Source organism: Syngnathus acus, chromosome 4 (assembly GCF_901709675.1).
Source record: "Syngnathus acus chromosome 4, fSynAcu1.2, whole genome shotgun sequence".
Lineage (NCBI taxonomy): Eukaryota > Metazoa > Chordata > Actinopteri > Syngnathiformes > Syngnathidae > Syngnathus > Syngnathus acus.
Window position 1 is genome coordinate 10646903 of NC_051090.1, and position 21504 is coordinate 10668406.

General features: G+C 42.5%; 3 protein-coding genes across 6 annotated transcripts; 2 read left to right on the forward strand and 1 right to left on the reverse strand.

Annotated features, from left to right (window-relative positions):
- Nucleotides 1-6741: 6741 nt before the first annotated feature.
- On the forward strand, nt 6742-8544 carry glrx2 (glutaredoxin 2). 4 transcript variants are annotated; one of them, XM_037249589.1, is made up of 4 exons: nt 6742-6873; nt 7551-7617; nt 7924-8100; nt 8211-8544. In XM_037249589.1, exons 1-4 carry the CDS (start codon nt 6755-6757, stop codon nt 8370-8372), a joined length of 525 nt encoding a protein of 174 aa, XP_037105484.1. In that variant the 5' UTR covers nt 6742-6754; the 3' UTR covers nt 8373-8544. The 4 variants fall into 4 exon arrangements, with proteins under 4 accessions (XP_037105484.1, XP_037105487.1, XP_037105486.1 ...); XM_037249592.1 differs by having other exon boundaries at nt 6846-6868; XM_037249591.1 differs by having other exon boundaries at nt 6851-7056.
- A 190-nt stretch (nt 8545-8734) lies between these two features.
- uchl5 (ubiquitin carboxyl-terminal hydrolase L5) lies at nt 8735-12532 on the forward strand. The gene is made up of 11 exons (XM_037249515.1): nt 8735-8964; nt 9334-9397; nt 9457-9562; nt 10086-10211; nt 10313-10374; nt 10493-10623; nt 10760-10823; nt 10997-11099; nt 11661-11774; nt 11933-12031; nt 12178-12532. The coding sequence occupies exons 1-11, from the start codon at nt 8889-8891 to the stop codon at nt 12220-12222; spliced, it is 990 nt and encodes a 329-aa protein (XP_037105410.1). The 5' UTR covers nt 8735-8888; the 3' UTR covers nt 12223-12532.
- Nucleotides 12533-14445: 1913 nt separating this feature from the next.
- rgs2 (regulator of G protein signaling 2) lies at nt 14446-16055 on the reverse strand. The gene is made up of 5 exons (XM_037249579.1): nt 15903-16055; nt 15739-15828; nt 15500-15561; nt 15166-15332; nt 14446-15078 (listed from the first exon to the last, which is right to left on the reverse strand). The coding sequence occupies exons 1-5, from the start codon at nt 15974-15976 to the stop codon at nt 14899-14901; spliced, it is 573 nt and encodes a 190-aa protein (XP_037105474.1). The 5' UTR covers nt 15977-16055; the 3' UTR covers nt 14446-14898.
- Between the last annotated feature and the right edge of the window lie 5449 nt (nt 16056-21504).

Here is a 21504-nt window from a genome sequence, read left to right on the forward strand (position 1 = left end):
TGGCCGATCTTGTATTTTTCATTAAGAAGTTCACTTGAGCAGCTGGTGATTAAATGAACTGAATTCATCCATCCATCCACTCGCAGTCTGGCTTATCCGTGCTGAGCCACGGGGAGGAGGAGCCCATCCCGGACGATTTTGGGTGAAAGGCAGGCTACACTCTTGATGGTCACAAGGCGCAGACAGACAGACGAGCCTTCATATTGACGCTGGCGCAGTGTGAGTCGCATTCACCTTTCACCAGCATCGACTTTTGCAGCTAGTCTGAACGTCAATTCTATGATCGCATTTCAGCAGCTTCGTTTTGATGGTTCAAAAGCTAAGTGAGATAAATAAGGTTCTTTTTGATCACTCAATTGCATCATCAGATGCTTTCCTTTAATACAGTTTAATTGAGCCATATAAATACCAGCCAACTCTTTGTCTTTGCAGCACAAGCTAATTTGGATCATAATCATCTGTTACAAGGACAAAAATATGATTTAATTTTTTTTTCTCGCACTCTCTTGCACGAAAATGACCTGAAATGTTATTTATGAATAAAATACGTGCAGACATACATATATGCATACTATCAATCCCCTCTAGATTCTATCCCCTAGTTTCTATTTTTTTTTAGATGATGAACAATCTTCGATAATAAATGATAAAGAAGTTGTATTGGATGTGTAATAAAAACAATTCAAAACATTTGCCGTTCCGATCAAGTATGCATAATGTGAGGATACAATCTCAAGGCTGAGTAATGAGCAATGAATTAAACATTAAGGTCATCGTCTCCAGGGTGCATACAATATTGTGCTGAAAAAAACCCCATACATTTGGATTTTAATTAAAGTATGAAAGGCTGTTAGCGTGGCTTCAGCAAGAAAATAAAAGGAAGGCAATGGATCACATTGGCTTTTATCTTGTTTTGGAAGAGCTTTTCATAGACAGAAAATAATGCAAGCAGTGGCAGTCCAGTAGAATGGCCCATCTCCTCCAGAGACTACCTTGCTAGCTAGCTAGCCAAACATGTGTGATGGCAGGCTATATAAATAAATCTGACTTGACGTAATCTGGAGTCCAGTTTACAAGGTGATGTAGAACCAGAACTTCAGTCTTTAACCACTTACAGTCATAACTGGCTACACCGTGTGGATTCCGAATGTTCTAGCTAGCTAATTTCAAACGCCATGTGTGATGGCAGGCTATATAAATAAATCTGACATGACCTGACCTGGAGTCCAGCTTGCAATGTGATGTACAACCAGAACTTCAGTCTTTAACTCCTACACTGTGGGGATTCTGAGTGTTTCCTAAAATACTCACTAGCCTTCCAAATGACAAACCAATTGTCAAGGACAATCCAAATGCCTTTCTTGAAGCTTATTTGATTCTGCACGGTGCAATTATGGAGTACTGCACCCCGGTTTTCATCACCCGCCGCCATTAGTCATGATTAAAGTGAGGAGATATTGGGAACAAGACGAGGTATTATTCATGCATGTCCGATGCAATAAGACTGCTAGATTACTCGCATCCGGCTGCCGTCGACAAATAATGAAAAAGGGCGAGGCCAAAAAGTGAATAAGAAAGAGGAGGCAGGAAGGACCCAAGCGCCCAAAGTAGGCTCTTTGTTCGCATAGGGGGGAAATCAAGATTGCACTGAGTCGGCTTCTTCTTCTTATCGTGGCTACAAGGCAGTTAGTTACAGGCTTGGCTAGATGTGGTTCAGCCACAGCTGAACACATTTCTGAAGGACCGTCAATGGTGGTCGTGAGGAGGTTCCTCGTTTCCAAGGTCGACCTTTGTGTCTATCTCCAGGCATGATGTTGTTTTCTGTTCTGTAGCTTTGTGGCTTGTAGCTTGCAGTTTTCGGCGTAGCTTGTAGCTGCGTTGTAGCTTGTAACTTTTGCTTGTAGTGGTGAAAGGATTAGCAGTATCTAGTCGATCTAGTTGATCTCGTCAATACTCCCGGGGCCGCGACGTGGACGCTCCTTTCATGACTGAGTCGGCTGAGAGACAAGTACAACAGATAGACCGGAAAAAACAGGATGAGGAGGTCAGATGAAAAAGAGGGAGGGGGGGGGGGTGATGAATGAATGGCAAAGGGGCAGTGACTGATCTGTATTGTGCTGCTGTAAATGTGCAATAGGGGCCAACAGGGGGAATGGATTGAGATGTCCGTCATGATGGAGTGGAGGAGCTGATCAAAGTCCAACAAGGCATGCAGCTCACTGTTCTTCAGAAATCACACTGAGGAACATTCACTTAAGGATCAGACAAATCTCCTGACCTTTCCGTAAGAGCCAGGCTTGTGGCCTGACAAATAGCTCTCCTCAGGGATGAATGATGAACCTTCATGAAAGTTTGAGGTGAAATAGAAAAGGTGACACCGCATTAGAAAGGGTTTTGCATCAAATTTTTCTTGAGTATTTTTTGCCCCATCTTTTGTCTACTCAGGTGGCAAGCAAAGATGAGTTGATTTCCACAGGACGACGGCAGTGTTTGCCAGGCCTGCAGAAGATTGAGCAAGACAGCCGGCAGCCACTTGTGCTTTAACAACCGTAATGTCACAAAGACTTGAATTCGAGTTTATCTGCTCCAACTTTGCACTTGTTGTTATCTTGTATTGCTGCAGGACCTTTGCAAAGTTTCACTCTAATCTAAATGCTGAAATGTTGCCAAAACAGAAAGTGAGGTGAACACAAGCGGCCCACATAGAGGCCAGATGTTCTGCTCATATTTTAACAGGCTGGCTAATCTTCCTAATCATACTTTAATGAAGCCTCGCCAAGATGCTTGGCCGCTTTTATTTCCTCCAATCAAGTCAGATGACTATTCGGTTCGTCAATGTTGCTGTTTTCATCTGTCGCAGCACGCCACTATTTTCCCCCTGATTCATCTTCTTGGATTTGCGTGCTCTGTTTATTTAATGCATGCAGGAGCTTGTAAATTTGAGGCAGTCCGTCTCTGGCAGTCGCTTCGTTCTCTCATTGTCATGCAGAGAAAGGGTTCCCTCGCAAGGTTGCCGAGCTCTTGCCTGTGATGTACAACATTAGCTACACTCCACCATTGCCATCCTGCAGAGCGAATAAAGCCAATCGCACGGGAAAGGGGAAAGGCTCTGTCAGCTGGAAAAGCAGCCATAAAAAACCATTCGTCGCAGTTCACAATTTATTGTTATGTCCCAAATGGAACACGATTCTTTCTCCCCCTCCAAATGATACGCTAAATATCCGCAGTGTTTCTACTCTTTCCACAGAGGAACGCCGGAGCTCCTGCATAGTGTCCGGCACGAACACGTTCTCCTCGTTGGTTTCATTCTTAAGAGTCTTGGTGACCCAATGCCACAAAGCAGTCCCGTATTGGAAGTTGACACACTGACTTCCTGCTTGGTCTTGTGCTGTCAAAGGTGACCTTTCCAAATCAGGTCCAGTCAAATGAATTTACCACACAGTGGATTCCAGTGAGACTGTAGAGAAATATGAAGCATCGGTGGAATGAAAATGCACCTGAGCGTACCAGTTATTTGGAGGCAAAGGAACGAGCTGGCCGCGCCCCTGATGCACAGTTCCAATTGAACCGTGCAAAGTGTGGCAGGTTGCAGCATTTCAAGAGGACCGCTCACACTGAATATCTTTTGCGGTATTTGAAGCGGTGTGCAGCATTTGCGCAGGCGAAAGCCGTAGCAACGCACGGTACAGTACCTGCATGGCTGATTTTGTTTCCGTGGCAACCGGTGATTGATCCCTTGAGTTATGCGGCGAGAGAAACAATATTAATGACGGAGAGGCAACACTGGAGGATGGCAAGTGATGACACAGTTGGGGCTACGCGGCAAATGCACGAATGCAAACACACCCTGCCGGCGTACAAATATGGAAGGATGGAAGAAAGAAAAGAGCATGCACAATTATTTTGATTTGGATGCCTTATCGGTGACATTCCTGCTGCAGGTTTCGTGGCTGGTTTGGAATTGCTGCTCCCCTCATCTATTTGGGAGTGTGTGCTTATTATTTGAACCCAGAGTTCATATTGTCCCAGCTGCCTTTGCAAACTCACATGAGAAAGGAAATGACAACCAAATAACAACACGCTAAGTATATTCCTTCATGACAGTACAAAATAACAACAAATAGGGGTGGACATTGTATATCTTCATTAAAACGTAGCAAAATAACTTCGGAGCCAGGTTGCAGTTATGTACACAACCAATCGTTACAATTAAGAGTACATATATCTCTCCGGGATCAATATTCTGAGATCACTATCTGACTTTAGTCCAAAAACAAAGTAACACTCGCTGCGTCCTCAACCAACCGCTTCTTGTCTGCCTCTGTGCTATCGCAAACAGATTATTGGCCCGCAGATAAAATGTTTATTGTAGCACAGGTTCTTGCTGTAGTTAAAAAAAAAAAATCCCATTGAACACTGGCAGTTTGCTCTGGGGCCTCCAAAGGCAGCTGATAAAAACGACACCGGGGGAAAAGATTTTAAAGAAAATACAAGGGAAGCAGAGAAGAGTTGCAAGATGGATGGCCAACTTGCACAGCCAGCAGGGCAACACTTTACTTATCTACCGCCGCCCACAGCGCTGGGGGCTGAGGATTATTAGCGATAAAGGCGCTATCGGGCACAGCTGCTCACGACGCAAGCCATGTTTTTTTTTCTTTTCTAAATGCAATTTCAGACTGACTGACACATTTGATTGCCGAATTTAATGAAAGCAGTGTGTGAAAAACAAGTACAACTAATACACTGTAGGTAACTGACTTACACATTATTATTATTATCCGTCCGTCCATCCATCCATGTAGAGGAAACCGGAGTGCCCGGAGAAAACCCACACGGGCACGAAGAGAACATGCAAACTCCACACAGGGAGGGCCGAAGGTGGAATCGAACCCGCACCCTCTGAGGCGGACGTGCTAACCAGTGCACCACCGTGCTGCCTATTATTATTATTATTATTATTATTATTATTATTATTATTATTAATAATGTTATAATTATTATATGATATGCTGTGGCTGCACCTTTAATAAGAAATAGCACAATGAAGCAACTGTGCCCTCTTGTGTATAAAACGGAAATAGCACATATCATCACAATTTGACTGACTACTGTTGAAGGGAAACTACTGAAAGTGGAGAAATTCAGTTGGCCTTCTCAAAGGTCGAGACAGGGCAACTCGAAACACAATTTTGGAGGGTCCGGTCTTAGGTTCGTTTTATTTTTAAACTGTTTTAAATTCAATTTGCTTTACTCTACTCATTATTAGGGTTAGTGCATTATTAGACTCCAGCACATACTGACGAATAAAATGTCATGCTCAAATTTATGCTATTAGCTAATTCAGAGACATGATAAAAATGATTCATTAATGTGAAAATTTAAATACTGAAATGACACCCAAGTGAGCCTTTCACCATGTCCATTGTATGACTTCCCTTTTTAATTAATGAGGTGCCAGGACCCACGCATGATTAAAAAAAAAACTATTTGCCAATCAAGACACCTCCATCTATCACAGTGCGGTTGACCTTATTCATTGGCCACCAGACAATTAACACAGATCCGTGGAAGTGGAGTCCACAAAGTGTTTCAGCCTCTTCCTCGAGGCCGTTTTATTTGCCGGCCTGTATCAAGATCTCAAGGATTACTGTGCTCAAGGAGCCGTGAAATGTCCTTTGACACCTTGAGCCTCTGAAACAAGTGCCATCCGCTTCTCCTATCAAAGAAAACACATGCTGGCTAGCGTGCACCCTGAATTCAAAGAAGGCCAACCCCAAACCGCCACGGCGACAAGCGCGCACGTGCATGCACATGTCTCAAAGTTAACCTGACATGCCACCAATCCAGTTTGTGGCACCTGCAACGCCCCCCCACAAGTCCCTCCAGCCAAAGCAGCAATTGGTGGTGACAGCAGGAAGGAGAAACTAACTTGACACATTGTACTAACCTTCCCTGAAACAAATGTCAGCGCCAACAGCACAGGCTTGCTCGGCCGACCCGAGCCACTGCGTCCAATCTATCAAATGAGATGCGCAGAAACTAAAGCTGACTCATGGCAAAGAGAAGCATGTGGGAGTTGGCGATTCATTTCAAAACAACAAACCAAACAAGAGTGCCCATTTGAAATGTCTGCGCTGCTGCGTTTGCTTGATTGCAGCATCTTCACTCAGTGGTCTTTGTTGTCAAGCAGCACAGCCCCAGCAGGGCTGCAGTCACACAAGATCCAAATCAGTTTATTAGCTGCAAAACGTTGGGCAATACAGGCTGCGGTGAAGAGTTGAGTCAATAAGCTCAGTCACAGCACAAAACAATACTTCTGCTCAGTCAACCACAGGACTATTGCCAATCAAAATTATATTGACTTTTCTTTATGCTTCGTTTTCAACATTGCGGTGAACCCAAATTATTCATTCAATAATTATTCATTCAATAATTGTGTGTATATATATATATATATATATATATATATATATAGATAGATAGATAGATAGATAGATAGATAGATAGATAGATACACATTTTTGTTCCTTTTCTTGTTTAAAAAAATCATGCATATGATATATGCATATGAATCATATGCATGATTTATATATATATATATATATATATATATATATATATATATATATATATATATATATATATATATATAAACCAAAAAAAATGTGTGTCCCTCTCCATCACAAAAGCTATTACATTATATTTACTATATGCTGTATGCATGATTTTTTTAAACAAGAAAAAGAACAAACAAATGTCTCTCTATTACAAAAGCTTTGCAACTGCATTCGACACGCCTCCCATTACCATCACATGTGTGACGTCAGTTAGCTGCGACGAGGGTTGTGCTACTACTTCCGGTGTCGATGTAAGGTAAGCGTCAAACCAACAAGGACGTAGTAAACAAACATGAGATGACAATCATTAGTTGCAATAGTGTTACGAATATCCTCTTAGATTGACTGCATATTTCATCCGGTGGTTATTACAATTTTTTTTGTCGATGTTTTCCCGAGCTGGATTTTTTTCTCGAGTGGTGTGGAACCGTTGTCGAAGGTCATTATGTGCACAATGCAGTCATTTGCTATCTCAACAAATCAATACACACACAGCATTTTACCTCTATGGATACTAGGGTCTGAGTAAAACTGTGGCGATCATTCCATTATGCAAAGATTAGCTCCTCTGCAGAGTGGGACTGTGCCCCATCGTGAGACACTGGCCAAGTGGCCAGTTTTGAAGGTGTTCACTACGTCATCCAATTTGGTTTCTAATCCAGGATTAACCACACGCACCACGCCTGTACAAATCAATTGGTTACGACATGAAAACGAGTGCAACAACGCAGGTTACAAAGCCGTGAGCTGCAGAACCACCAGTCATGGATCTGCAGAAGTTAACACCAGCAACTCTGTACTTTTACTTCATCTTTACTTTGACCAGTTCTTGCGATGTAGTGCCATTTTCAAGGTCATGAGAAGCGCTTTCTATGATAGTCATAGTCGTCAATGTTGTGGACTCTTAAGTAAGTGCATTTCATCTTGTTTCAGAATGGGGAATTTTGCATCCTCCACAACGGGAGGATCAACCAGTGCAGCATGTGTAGAATTTGTTCATGTAAGTAGAGCCCTGAATTAATATTAATAATTAGAAAGGTATAGTTGATCATGTCTTGTTCCAATCGAAACAAAAGCAATGAAAATGCAAATATTACAGCTTGGTGCAATGAAATCATTACATGTTTGATGATAGGCTCACAATTACAACTGTTTTAGATGCAAATTGACATGAACAGTGAGTCTTGGGTGTCAATTTCTATATTGTGAACTTGCCTGGGATGCCAGGCCAGTGATACGCCTGACATAAAAGATTATTTTTTATTTGTCTATGACAAAAAAAATCATATATTTTGAAACCTTTCAGGAATTGGTGTCCCAGAACTGCGTTGTGATATTTTCCAAGACCACATGTCCGTACTGCAAAATGGCCAAAAATGTGTTCAACGAAATAGGTGCCTCTTACAAGGTCATCGAACTTGATGAACATGACGACGGGAGGAGACTACAAGAGGCCTTAGCTCAGATGACCGGTGCCAGAACGGTGAGAATCTTACGATGCTTCTGGGATTTGTGTTTTGAATGTTTGTATTAAAAAATCAATTTTCTCAACTTAGTCATGCAATATGATTAACACGAAATGTTTGCATTCAGGTGCCGAGAGTCTTCATTAACGGTAACTGCATCGGCGGCGGCTCGGATACCAAGCAGCTCCATCAGCAGGGCAAGTTGGTGCCCCTGATCAATCAGTGTGCTCCCTGCCACGATCGCAACTCGGAAGGCTCGGGGAGCGGACGCTTTGAAGCTGCACAATGACTAACCGTTCTTTGGATGTCTTTCAATTATGTATTTATAAATGTTTACTAAATTGTGCGCTCCCACCTGTATATTGCTGAAGATTGTTGTCTTATTTATCAAAGTTTTAATTCCATACATTTTTTCAGGAGATGATCTCTGAACAATAAAAAAAAAAACAATGCCTCTCCCATCTGCTAAGTATATTTTATGGGCCTCGAACATTCTTGAAAAAATGCAATGACTGTGTGGAGTCCCGGTATTTACTGAATTGATGCCAATGGAGATGCATTTGGGGAACTGTATTTGTTTTTTAATTTATTTATCTTAAATTGCTGCCACCGTATGTACGCTGTGCGGCAAAACGAGCGCACCTAGTTTTAGCACACATTGCCCGGTCACGGTCTCCATCCCGAGTGCAGGCAGCACTGACATTAGCTCGACTACTGAAAGAAGCACCCTTGGAACAAGCTAGCTCGGGCTTCGCATGCGGTAAATGTGCCCTGTATCTCGACCGCATTGACAACATTGTTCGTCATGGCTGGAAGTGCGGGTGAGTGGTGTCTCATGGAGAGTGACCCCGGGGTGTTCACGGAGCTGATCAAGGGGTTCGGTGAGTGATTTCAACTGACTAGAATGCGAATGCACTGCTGCTGATTTATTAAGCTAACTCTTGTAGCTTGCCGCACAGCTAAAGGGAAATGCACAATGAGCTGTGCGTTTGCAAAACGACTGCGTAGGCTAAATGAAAGAAGCCCCACTCAATAGCGGAGCAGTCATGCTGGCATGTAGCACATTTTGCATGAATCGTTCACGTTTTTGCGCAACAATAAACACATGAGCTAATTGGTTAGCATTACTCAGCGTTCAAAAACTACGGCGCGTGAAAATCACCCCTTGGTTTTGAACGACTCCACTTTTCAAATCTGTTGGAATTTTCAACATTCTAATAATGACATCCCGCGCCTTTGTGTCAATTCAGGTTGCAAAGGTGCACAGGTCGAAGAGATATGGAGTATGGATCCAGAGAACTTTGACAACTTGAAGTATGTACAATCATGGCGCTTACAAGGACATGCATTTTCATTTACAAGCTCTCTTGCAGGCCTGTCCATGGATTGATCTTCCTCTTCAAGTGGCAAGCGGGTGAAGAGCCAGCAGGATCCATTGTACAGGATTCAAGACTCGACCACATCTTCTTTGCCAAACAGGTGTGGTTTTGCACAGTCAACATGGCATCTGTATGGAGTAGTCCTGACATCTCCCTTCCTGTTGCCAGTGATCTCATTTTATGTTAGTCTATTAAAGAGCAAAACGCAACAAAGATAATCGACCACCTCACTTCATTTTTCATGATCTGTAATGACTGTTGAGGATCAGAAAAATTTATTTGCAAAAAACTGGATTACCCAAACCTGCAGTGCACATTTAATGTAGTGGTTGAACATTGCCATATTACAGGAAGCTCACACTTGTAAATCCTCCAGTGTGACTGAGTTAAGGCAATTCTGAAAAGAAGAGTGGGCCGAGTTCCTTGACAGCTAAGCAAAAGTTGGATCACCAACTAAAGGTGGCCAAACCAGTTATAAGAGCCACAAGCAAAAACATGTGCGCATCGGTTTGACTCCCCGCCCCCCTCTTCATCATCATTCAGAAAACTGCATTTATACTACTCGGCCTATCGCAAATGGGAAGAGCATTTCCGTAGTCCTCATGTAAGCTTGCTGATTTCAGGTCATCAACAACGCTTGCGCTACCCAGGCCATCGTCAGCGTTCTGCTCAACTGCTCCCATTCCGACATGCTGCTTGGAGACACGCTAACCGAGTTCAGAGAGTTTTCACACAGCTTTGATGCTGCAGTATGTTTCTTCATATTTGCCGTTTCACAATTGCTTTTTTACATCTACTCTTGGAACAGTACTTTGCAAATGAAACGTGGATGTCCTGTTTTGGTTCACAGATGAAAGGTTTGGCTCTGAGCAACTCGGAAGTTATCCGACAAGTTCACAACGGCTTTGCCAGGTAACCTCAGTCTGGAAGATTCTTTTTGATTAACGTGATTTTTAATTTGTGTCATGTACCAGCTCAATTTAAATGGTTGGTGTCCATCTTAATTGTGAGTCTTGATTGCAATTTACAGGCAGCAAATGTTTGAGTTTGATGCAAAGTCGTCCGCAAAAGATGAAGACGCCTTTCACTTTGTGAGTTACGTTCCCGTAAACGGTCGACTTTACGAGCTGGATGGACTTCGAGAAGGACCAATTGACCTCGGTATGCACGCAACAAAGCCACATCTTGATCGCGGCATTATATAAAGAAAAAAAAAATCACACCACGCATCCAGAACCAAAAAAATCCAAGAAGCCAAGCAATAAAATTCTTTTGGTTTACATTTGTTTCTCACCAGGTGCCTGCAACCAGGATGACTGGATCAGCGCTGTCCGTCCGGTCATTGAGAAAAGAATACAAAAGTGAGTATCTCCACCAAAAGCACACACAGAAAAACAAATTCTGTCATGCATGCTCACACAGACAAAAATATACTCTCATAATTGTAATTCTACATAATTGGCATTGTAGTTTGCTCCATTGAGTGTATTGTTTTACCTTTTGCCTCTACGTGACATAATCGCATTCCCCTCAGGTACAGCGAGGGAGAAATTCGTTTCAATCTAATGGCCATCGTGTCCGACCGGAAAATGATATACGAGCGGAAGATCGCCGAGCTTCAGACTCAGCTGACTGAGGTGAGAAAGAGCAGAACAGCTCCGGACGGGAACATTTCACCCTATTTGAGATCCTCTTTTCCCGCTTCAGTGGACGTTGGTTCGCTTTCAATCCTTTTGCGTCACATAGCAACAAACACCCAAGACAACCAATTGCAACCTAAAAAAAAAAATAAATGCGTTGAAAAAGAATCAGGCACGCTGCGTTACGAAATAAGGCGGCACACTAAGAAACAACTCCACCAATACATCTTGAACAAGATTGTTGCTCACTTTGTTGCCCTGTAACCTTTGCTTACTTAGTTTACGCAATGCCCCGTACTGCCAGTAGCACAATGAGAATTTTCCCGAAATACCTCCATTCTTCCATTACGAGTGTCATCTTGCAAAGTCATTCTGACAAAATGCGCAGGGTGACAGAAGGTCAGCCAAAATACTGTTGATGTTTCTTTAGCGTGCGTTCAATGAAAGCAGAGTGGCTGATTCTAGCAAATACGCAGATGAGCGATTCCATTTCATTTTGATAAGAAGACAAGTGACGGAAAGGCCTTCATCTCAGTCTTTGCCGGGGCTCGTTTCTAGGATGAGCCGATGGACACGGACCAGAGCGGCACATTTCTGAGCTCCATTCAGTCGGAGATTGCAAAGTACCACCTACTTATCGAGGAAGAAAATCAGAAACTTAAAAGATATAAGGTCAGTGTCTCTTCAGCTGTCCTTTTGCACTTGACGCTGGCTTTTTTATGTTGCCATGCAAGTGTGTGTTTATTTTTGTTTAATTTTTTTTAATCATTCTTGCAGTCTCTTTTTTTAGTCACCCACTTCCTCTCTTTTGGATTGTGTTATTGACGCAGGTTGAAAACATTCGACGGAAGCACAACTATCTTCCCTTCATTATGGAATTATTGAAGACGTTGGCTGAGCACCAGCAGTTAATCACTTTGGTGGAGAAGGTGAGATGACTTGCATTTTTTATTTTTAGGTTTCCAAATGTGCTTCTCAAACCAGATGGGGCAGATCTAAATAAACAAGTACAGATAGTCTTGTGTTTTCTTGATGAGACTTCCTCTTGACTTCTCTGTTTTATCTCTTTCGCCAGGCAAAGGAGAAACAGAGTGCCAAAAAAGCCCAGGAAGCCAAGTAATCGTAGTCATCGTCACACTTGAGAAGCCACACACACACGCACTCACGCACACACACACACACACACACGCAGTCCTGATTTTGCCCGTGAGCCACATCCAGATTGTGCACATCTGCCAGATTCACGTCCATGGCCGTCGGGTGTCCTGCAAGCACGTCCTTCCTGCTCTTTGTGTGCATCCAGACTTGTGAAATGCATTGCAGGTGTAGCAGACGACACTCTTTGTGTGTTCTTCAGATGATGTGCATGATTGAAGGAAAAACATGCTCAAATTGTCTTATTTTCATAATAAAAGTGTCACGTTTGTAAACTGGTGTGTTCATGACAGCAGGTCTCCATTCAGTGTGTGCGTTTGTGGGGTGTGTATAAATATCCCTATATATCTGTGTGTGTATTTGTAGATAGATACATAGATTAGATAGATAATTAGATTAGTAGTCTTACTGTAATTTTTTCGAAAGTCACGTAACTGGTCCCTGACTACCTCCTACTGGTAAAGTAGAGGAATTACAACAATCAATTTTGTAGAGTTCTGTTATTGTCTCTATTTCGCGGTACCTAGAATTTATAGAAGCCTGATAACATTTAAAAAGTAGGTTTGACTATCAAGAATTAAGAGTCATACATTCTGTTTTTATTCATGCAAGAGATAGTGCTCAAATCCATGCAGCCAGATTTACCAGTGAATGTCCATGGTTTAGTGTTGCGCAATCCGCCCCAAGCGCATACCCGACATGAGGGTGCGTAAATGGCAGTTTTAAGTGGAAAGGAGAATGTGCACAGTCACTTCATGCTTTTTCAGTTGTCTGACAAGTGGAGCTGATTTTTAAATCGGCAAAAGTGACGTCATTAGTCCTCGTCAATTGTTCAGAAATCTAAAACATAAACAGTGGATCGAAAGAATGTAGCCAAAGCGGATTTACAGACATCAGTGGCACGTCTGCAGTCATCCTATCCATGCGTGTCTCTTGTGAGTGGCATTGTTAAACTTGGTTGCTATTTCCGTACAAAGCATACATGCGTCATCTTGCAGTTCCCTCTGAATGTTTTTTGGCATGGACTCAAGTGACCCTATTTCTACTTCCACAATGTTAAAGCCTCTTCTGTGCTGAATTTAAAGAGATGCTGCTTTCATTGGCTGGTCAGCACAGTGTTGACTCCCACAACAGCGCAAACGCCCCTTTCCACCCGCATCTACCAGAAGAAGGAAAACTCCACCTGCCCACATTGTGTGCCTGTTTGGGGTCCGTGACACGTCTGCAAAGCAGAATGTGTGCTGAGCCTATTTTGGGCACCAGTGTTTACATAACTGCACGCACGCACACTCCCTCGGATACGCTGGTCTGTCGTCAAGATAATTTCAAGTAAGAAATGAAAACCTGCAGGTTTTACTACAAGCCCTCCAAGAGATAAAAAGCTTCCGACGTACGGTCTGACGCCAACCTCACTGACAGCAAACAATGTATGGATTCACCGTGAAGGCGCAATTACGCATCAGCGTGACTTCAACCATCACGAAAGTTTTTTCAACCAAAATTAATAAATAAATAAAAAACAGTAACTGTTCTCAATTGAACCAGATCGAGATCCAATCAACTTTTCCCGGACAGATCTGAAATAAATAATGAATACCTATGTATATATTTCCTAGTTTTATTCTAAATTTGAGATAGAAAAAGAGAATTAATTTTTTTTTTTTTAAAGAAAGGTGTTAGATATATCTAATATATGTCCAATATTAGACAAGTAAAAGCAAAGACAGTTAATAAATTAATGACGCTAACTGAAAATCTATTTTTTTCTCACCACTGAGATGTACGTTACCTATTCCTATAGAGGTGGTTGAAATAAGAAGACAGATGTTCACCGGCATGGCTTCCACATTGAACAGCAAATGCGCAACGGGCTCGGGGGACAGTCTGCCATCAGTCAGTTTTGAAATATAAACATTTTATTTTAGTTTGATGACCGGGCTGCTGGAGGGGACATTTGACCAAAAGAGGGAGAAATGTTGTTTCGGTGGAATGTAGCGACACTGCTATCATCCGCTACTGGGAAAATATTATGAATAATGTCAGAGATGGATGCTTTGGGCCATTTAAAAAAAAAAAAAAACTCTGACAAAAAACTGTGTCTATGCATTCACACACTAACAGTATCTAAAATATTGACCTTGAAGTATTAACCAAAAATAATCAGAAAGACTCCACCATTGAAACAAAGTCCATTGATAAATACATTTTAATGACACACTGGGCCTGCTGTCCCAAACGTATTACATTAACAAATAATATACATCACAAGGATCTTCTGATGGTCCAATTCAATGTGAAAACAAACTTGAAGGTAATTTAAATGGTACCCCTTGTTTGCAGTGCTGCAAGTGGGCGGAGGGTTACGGTGTCAAAGTTGTTCAGTCATATGAAGATATTGGCGTATACTGTGTAACATGCAACGATCATTTCTAAATGAATCAGTCAAGAAAAGAAAAGAACTTGAGTCTCATCAGTCTGTCACATCATGCTTCATTAGGACGTCTTAACATGAGCTTGTGGAAAAAAAAATAGAAGAAGCCTAAAACAGCTTCACTTGTGTTTCCCACGCTGCTGCTCAGAAACAGGATTGGGGTCCCTTTGTTTGAGAAATTCATCTGTCCATTTATAAAGTTGAGAGCTGTTAGCGTCCTCTCCTCGCCGTCGTCAAGAGTTCATTGTAGAGGTCCGAGTGGATGAACCTTGGGTAGGAGTTGTTCTTCATCAAGCTGTAGACTCTGCTCTGGGCCACCAGAAAGCTGGCCACGTTCGGCTCGTTGAGGCTCTGGATGATTTCGTTTTTGGTGTAAAAGTCCAGATTGACCTGTTCCGAAGGAGAAATGCTCATGATGAAACTCTGGAGTCTGTTTTGCGAAGCTGGTTGAGCAGAAAAGACAATTACGGTCATTACCTCTTTGGGAGCTTCATTTTTGACAAACTCCTCGTAAATGCTGTTGGCTTTGGACATCACTTCTTGGTGTGACGAGAGCATCCGCAGATCCTCGCAGGCGTTCCAAAACTCCATGTTCTCCTCACAGAACTCGGTTTTCAGGAAGATGAAAAAGGCCATCTTGCCATCTGTGGGAGGCCGACAAACACAAGAGACATCATCTGCCTGCCCATTTGAGCTAAGCTGACATTAGCTGACGTTGTTTAAAGGACGGATGGCAATAAAGCCGTCTGAGCACACACAGCGGCTGACCTTTGAAACCAGTTTGCGTAATTGTGGCTCGAATGATGCTTACATTTATGATCGAGGAGCTTGTCAAGTGACTGCGCCCATTGGCTCACTTCATCCGCTGTCAGTCTGAGAAAAGAGAGAAGATTTAGTTACATGTGCTCGGTCATATTTTCATAAATGTGCCTAAATGACATATGTCCATTACAACAGACATTCAAAATAATGTCAATGAAAAAAAATTGATGCAAATACAGTATGCTGCTTATCATCTATCAAATGCAAATATGATTTGATTAAATATACCTGTGTGATTTGTTCTTCATTAGATTTGAGATTGGTTGGGCTGAGTTTGTCTTCAAGAGGAGTCCTATTCTATTTTTCCAGTTTCTGCCCCTGGAAGAAAAAAAAAAAGAAAAGTTTTATAGCAGTAAAGGCCAGATGTACAATATAAACTGGATGTCACTTACTTGATGGCCATTTTGGACGGCTCCGTGGGTTTGCTCCAGTCAGTGAAAGCTATGCTCCAGTGACAATCCTTCATGGTTGGATCTGGTCTGGTTTCTCTCTGCTTTGACTTGCTGCCGAGTGCCCAACTTTATAGTTCCCTCCAGCGGTGATCTGCAGCCAACAAGGAGGAGGCGGGACCGGCGGCACAGGTCTTTCATGCCATTGGCTCTCAGACCCAAAGCAGTCCTGAGACAGCGTTCCTAGGAAGTGACAGTTGTGATTGTGAAATGCATCCCGAACTTGCAGGGACTATCATTCCACCGTTTGCCCGAAAATACATTTGTTTTATTGTTCTCTCTCTCTCTCTCTCTCTCTCTCTCTCTCTCTCTCTCTCTCTCTCTCTCTCTCTCTCTCTCTCTCTCTCTCTCTCTCACACACACACACACACACACACACACACACACACACACACACACACACACACACACACACACGCACACACACACACACACACACACACACGCACACCCCCCCCCCCCCCAATACACTGGGTGTGTACTGCCATTGGCAGCGTGCTCTAGGTGTAACAAGGAGTTGCCCTCATATTTGATCATGACCCAAAAGTCCAATTATTCCATTGTGTCCTTCGAACACAGTGTGCAGGAATCCTACCTCACAAATCACACGTCGAGCGACTTCCAGAATGATGACTCACGTTTGACGTGTTGCCATCATGATAATGAAGTCATATCTTCACACAGCATTCAAAACAGAGACGAGGAATAATTGTTGGTGTTTGGACAACAATTGAGGGAAAACATTTAGCTTTCATTTTTTTAAATGTGAAGCTTCTTTTTCTTTGTGGAGGAGGGGGTACATTTCATATCCCACAGCCAACGCAGACATACACAGAAGGAAGTCCAAAAAAGTCAAATAGCTTCCAAAGCTAAAGAGGAATTGGGCTCTTTGCAAACTTTGTGGAAGTTTTAGCTCATCTTGTACAAACCGGATTCGGTTGAAGTTGGGAAATTGTGTAAAATGTAAATAAAAAAAAATACAATGATTTGAAAATCCTTTTCCACCTGTATTCAATTGAATACACTACAAAGACAACATATTCAATGCTCAAACTCATAAACTTTATTTTATTTTTCAAATAATACTTAACTTAGAAGTTCATGGCTGCAACACGTGCAGTAGAAGTTGGGAAAGGGCATGTTTACCACTTCGTTACATCACCTTTCCTTTTAATAACACTCAATAAACATTTTGGAAGAGAGTAGACTAATTCTCTTAGCTTCTCATGTGGAATTCTTTGCCATTCTTGCTTGATGAACCGCTTCAGTTGTTCCGGGGTCTTCCCTGTCGTATTTTACGCTTCATAATGCGCCACACATTTTCAAGGGGAGACAGGTCTGGACTGCAAGCGGGCCAGGGGAGAACCTGGACTCTTATACTTCAAAGCCACGCTGTTGTAACACGTTCAGAATGTGGCTTGGCATTATCTTGCTGAAATAAGCAGCGGCGTCCATGAAAAAGACGTCGCATGGACGGCAGCATATGTTGCTCCAAAATCTGTATGTACTTTTCAGCATTTATGTTGCCTTCACAGAAATGTAAGTCACCCATGGGAACTAATGCACCCCCATACCATCACAGATGCTGGCTTTTGAACTTTGCATTGCGTTGATAACAGTCCGGATGGTCTGCTTCATCTTTGGTCCAGTGTTTCCAAAAACAATTTGAAAAGTGGACTCATCAGACCACAAAACACTTTTTCATTGTGCATCCGTCCATTTTACATGAGTTCAGGCCCAGAGAACCCGGCGGCGTTTCTGGATGTTGTTCAGAAACGGCTTTTGTTTTGCAAGGTAGAGTTTTAACCCGCACTTACTGATGTAGTGATGAACTGTATTTACTGACAGTGGTTTTCTGAAGTTTTCCTGAGCCCATTTGGTGATATCCTTTACACACTCATGTCGGTTTTTAAGGCAGTGCCATCTGAGGGATCGAAGGTCACGGTCATTCAGTCGTGGTTTTTGGCCGTGGCGTTTCGTGCAGTGATTTCACCAGATTCTCTGAACCTTTTGATGATATTATGGACCGTAGATGTTGAAAACCCTAAATTCCTTGCAATTTTGCTTTGAGAAATGTTGTTCTCAAACTGTTCAACTATTTTCTCATGCAGTTGTGGACTAAGTGGTGAACCTCGCCCCATCCTTGCTTGTGAATGACTGAGCATGTTTGGGGAGGCTCCTTTTATACCCAATCATGGTACCCAATTAGCCTGATCACATGTGGGATGTTCCAAATAAGTGTTTGATGAGCTTTTCTCAGCTTTCTCTGTATTTTTTGCCACCTTTCCCAACTTCTACTGGAAGTGTTGGAGCCATGAAATTCGAAGTTAATTATTATTTGCCAAAAAACAATTAAGAGTATCAGTTTGAACATTAAATATGTTCTCTTTGTAGTGTATTCAATTGAATAGGGGTTGAGAAGGATTTTCAAATCTTTGTATTTTGGTTTTATTTACATTTTACACAATTTCCCAACTTCAATTGAATCCAGTTTGTAGATGTGTGTGACATTCAACTGCAGTTTGCTGAGAAACTGTCAAAACAGCACATAGCAAAACATTCTTTTTTATGAAAATATGCATGCGTGTATAGAGCATGTAAACATGAAACACTAAAATGAAAAATTATTCATCGTTATCCTGTTCTGAACTACTGTACCTATATTTCAAGTAAAATGTACTGCACGTTCAACATCACATCCCGGAGGGATTAAAAGAGAGAACAAAATGTTATTGTCAGGATAAGACACGCCGTCGACGCTACCCTGCGTCTGCACCACCTGTTGCGTTGCAGCAGTAGGAGCCGTGCAGAGCGAAAACACAGCGCTGACTTCATCTGTTTATTATGATGTGCAGCGCTCGTATGTTTGCAAGTGGACGCTGAGCAGAGCCAAGTTTCCACTAAGGAACAAGCTTGGAGTCTGACGCAGAAGAAAAGGAGGTTCCCAGCAATGTCTGTAGACGTTGTGTTCACTTGCGCTCATTGTTTTCTTTCCTACCTTTAAATAGATTCATTCCAAATCAAAACAGTGACTGAAAGTTGACCAGATGCACAAACATTAGAAACAGTGAATCAATGTTTCCAAACATATTTGACGTAGCAAAACTTACAGATTATGTTTTTGTCTAATGTGGAAGCTGCGAGCCCTCAGTCTCCTTTTGCAGAACTTAGGCTCGGTTCAAATAAAAGGTATTGAGACGTCGATCCCTCGTCTCATTTCCATCTTTTGACGTCAAAGCCCAAATGTTTTTCCTCCAGAGCCAAAATGTGGACATTGGCCTCATTGTTCCGACACTTGTACACAAAAATGTGTGCTGCAGCTATCAGATGTGCTTTATGTGAATTCCTCGTCAGTTGCCACCAAACCAGATTCTGCAATTTTTGGCACACTGACGGGATTCCGTTGCCACCACTCTACTTTCACTGAAATTAGCGCCTTTGTGACATTCGTACAACGTGCTCCAAATGACTAAGCACGCACTCTTTTGATTCGTCTTCCAAAGTAGGGAGTGCCATTTAATGTGAACATCCTTTTATGGTCATCAATTATCAAAATGAGTCACGCGTGAGGATCAACGAGAAGCTCGGCAGTGTTATTTGGCCTTTCATGGACACAGCAGCTAATGCTAAAGCTACAGCTTCAATCGCAATTGATGTTCTGTGTGTTGGCGCAGTTCCACATTTATTTATTTTATTTTATTTCATTTATTTACTTAGACAGGACAGTACCAGTTGGATGAACACTAAAGATATAGACGTATATACAAACATCCCAGTGTAAAACCACTCGGAATTAGCCGGAGCTAAATTTCATCCGTTGTCCTTGTGACATAGAACATAGAGAGCACAGACAGACAAATAGACATTAGACATTACATTAACTCAGCCTGACAGAGCAGACATACAGATAGAATACATTATAGGGAGATAAAAAAATAAACATAATATAAAAGGTTATATCCACACTGTGGAAAAACATGTCTGAATTGGAGGTCGTATGGGACCGGCTGACTTATGATTCACCCTGAACTTGAAACCGGGAGAAAAGCCACGCAAGCAGGGGCAGACTCCACACAAGAAAACGGAACATCAGATTTTGCAAAGCAGCGAGAGAGGCCCAATGTCTTCGGAAGATTAGCAACTAGGAACCGCTCCCACTCAACAGCGGCTGACAAATAGAGTGAGGTAGATTGTAGCAAGACTGGTTTATCTACCCTAAACTTGTAACCTTCCAAGAACTTTGGCACCTCACAAGTACAACCGATGTTGTACAAGACACTCATCCAAATGTCGTTCGACAGGGAGAATTGATACTTGAACTCATGCCTTGCATTGCTTTGAGATGATCCAGGTCGCTGCGGACAGATGTGGGATGGCTGTCGGGTCTCAGGTGCTTTGACAACCGGACCGAGGCCATCCATCTGCTGCGGGGGCTTCACAGTTAGTTCGCTTTTGTGATGAATGTCATTTTAGAAGCCATTGCATTTTCGTATACTTAAGAAGATAAGTATTATTTCACCGTGAGGATCAAAATTATTGAAACAGAGATTAGGAGTTGGAGTTGTTGAAAACAATGTCTCTCGGACGAGTGAACGAAGCTCATTATTTGTATGGTATAGAATGTTGGCTATTGCGCAATTAGCACATATCTTCAGCAAATTGCCTCAAGGCGACATTGTCTGAATGACTCTCAAGGGTGTCTCGCTCGAGTGGTGTCATGAACTTGCTGCTGTTTACAGAGATGGGTTGCTAGGGCAACCATTCAAACTCACGTTTACACCGAATGGGAATTTAGCGCTTATGAAGTAAATGCACGTTTAGGAATATGGATGAAAGCCAAAGAATAAGAACGGAAGCATGATTCAACTGCAAGCGGTGGTGCACACACCTTGCTCATATTTCCGTGCCAGGCTCATTGTCAGCTTCTGATCTATGAGATGCCAGGTTAAAAACCAATTTGCCCTTTGCCGCACATACCAGAAACCGCCGCTGACTGATGAGCTAAGCACGTTCTGCTATGATGACGAAATCTAATGATTTCATTTTCGGACAGCCCGGCCTGACTTCTGCCGTCCTGACAATGCGAATGCTCGTCTGTCTCTACATCGTGAAAGGCTGACGACCGCTCCAGGGTGTAGTCATGCCGAAATGTCCAGCGGCGTGTCAACCTGAACAGAACAAGCAATTAGAGACCATGGATTTGAATACTATGATTCACGATTGGCTGAGCAACAAAAAATACTTTTCCCAGCCAGGGACGGCTGCAGGATTATTTCTGTCCCGGCGCTTCAGGGGGCTTGACCGATACACGGTGTATTGGCTGAGATAATAATGAACATGTATATTTTGGAATATCAAATCAAATGCTGGAGGGATTTAACTGTGGCCGCGCAGATTACTGACAGGGCTGTAGTCCCGCCCTCTAGCACCATCCCTGGCCCCAGCACAGTAATAATGGACATTTATGGACAACTATGAGTATTCCAATGCTTCACTGTACTATTTTAGTTGGATTTTTTTCTGCACGGTTGAAAATAAATCTTAC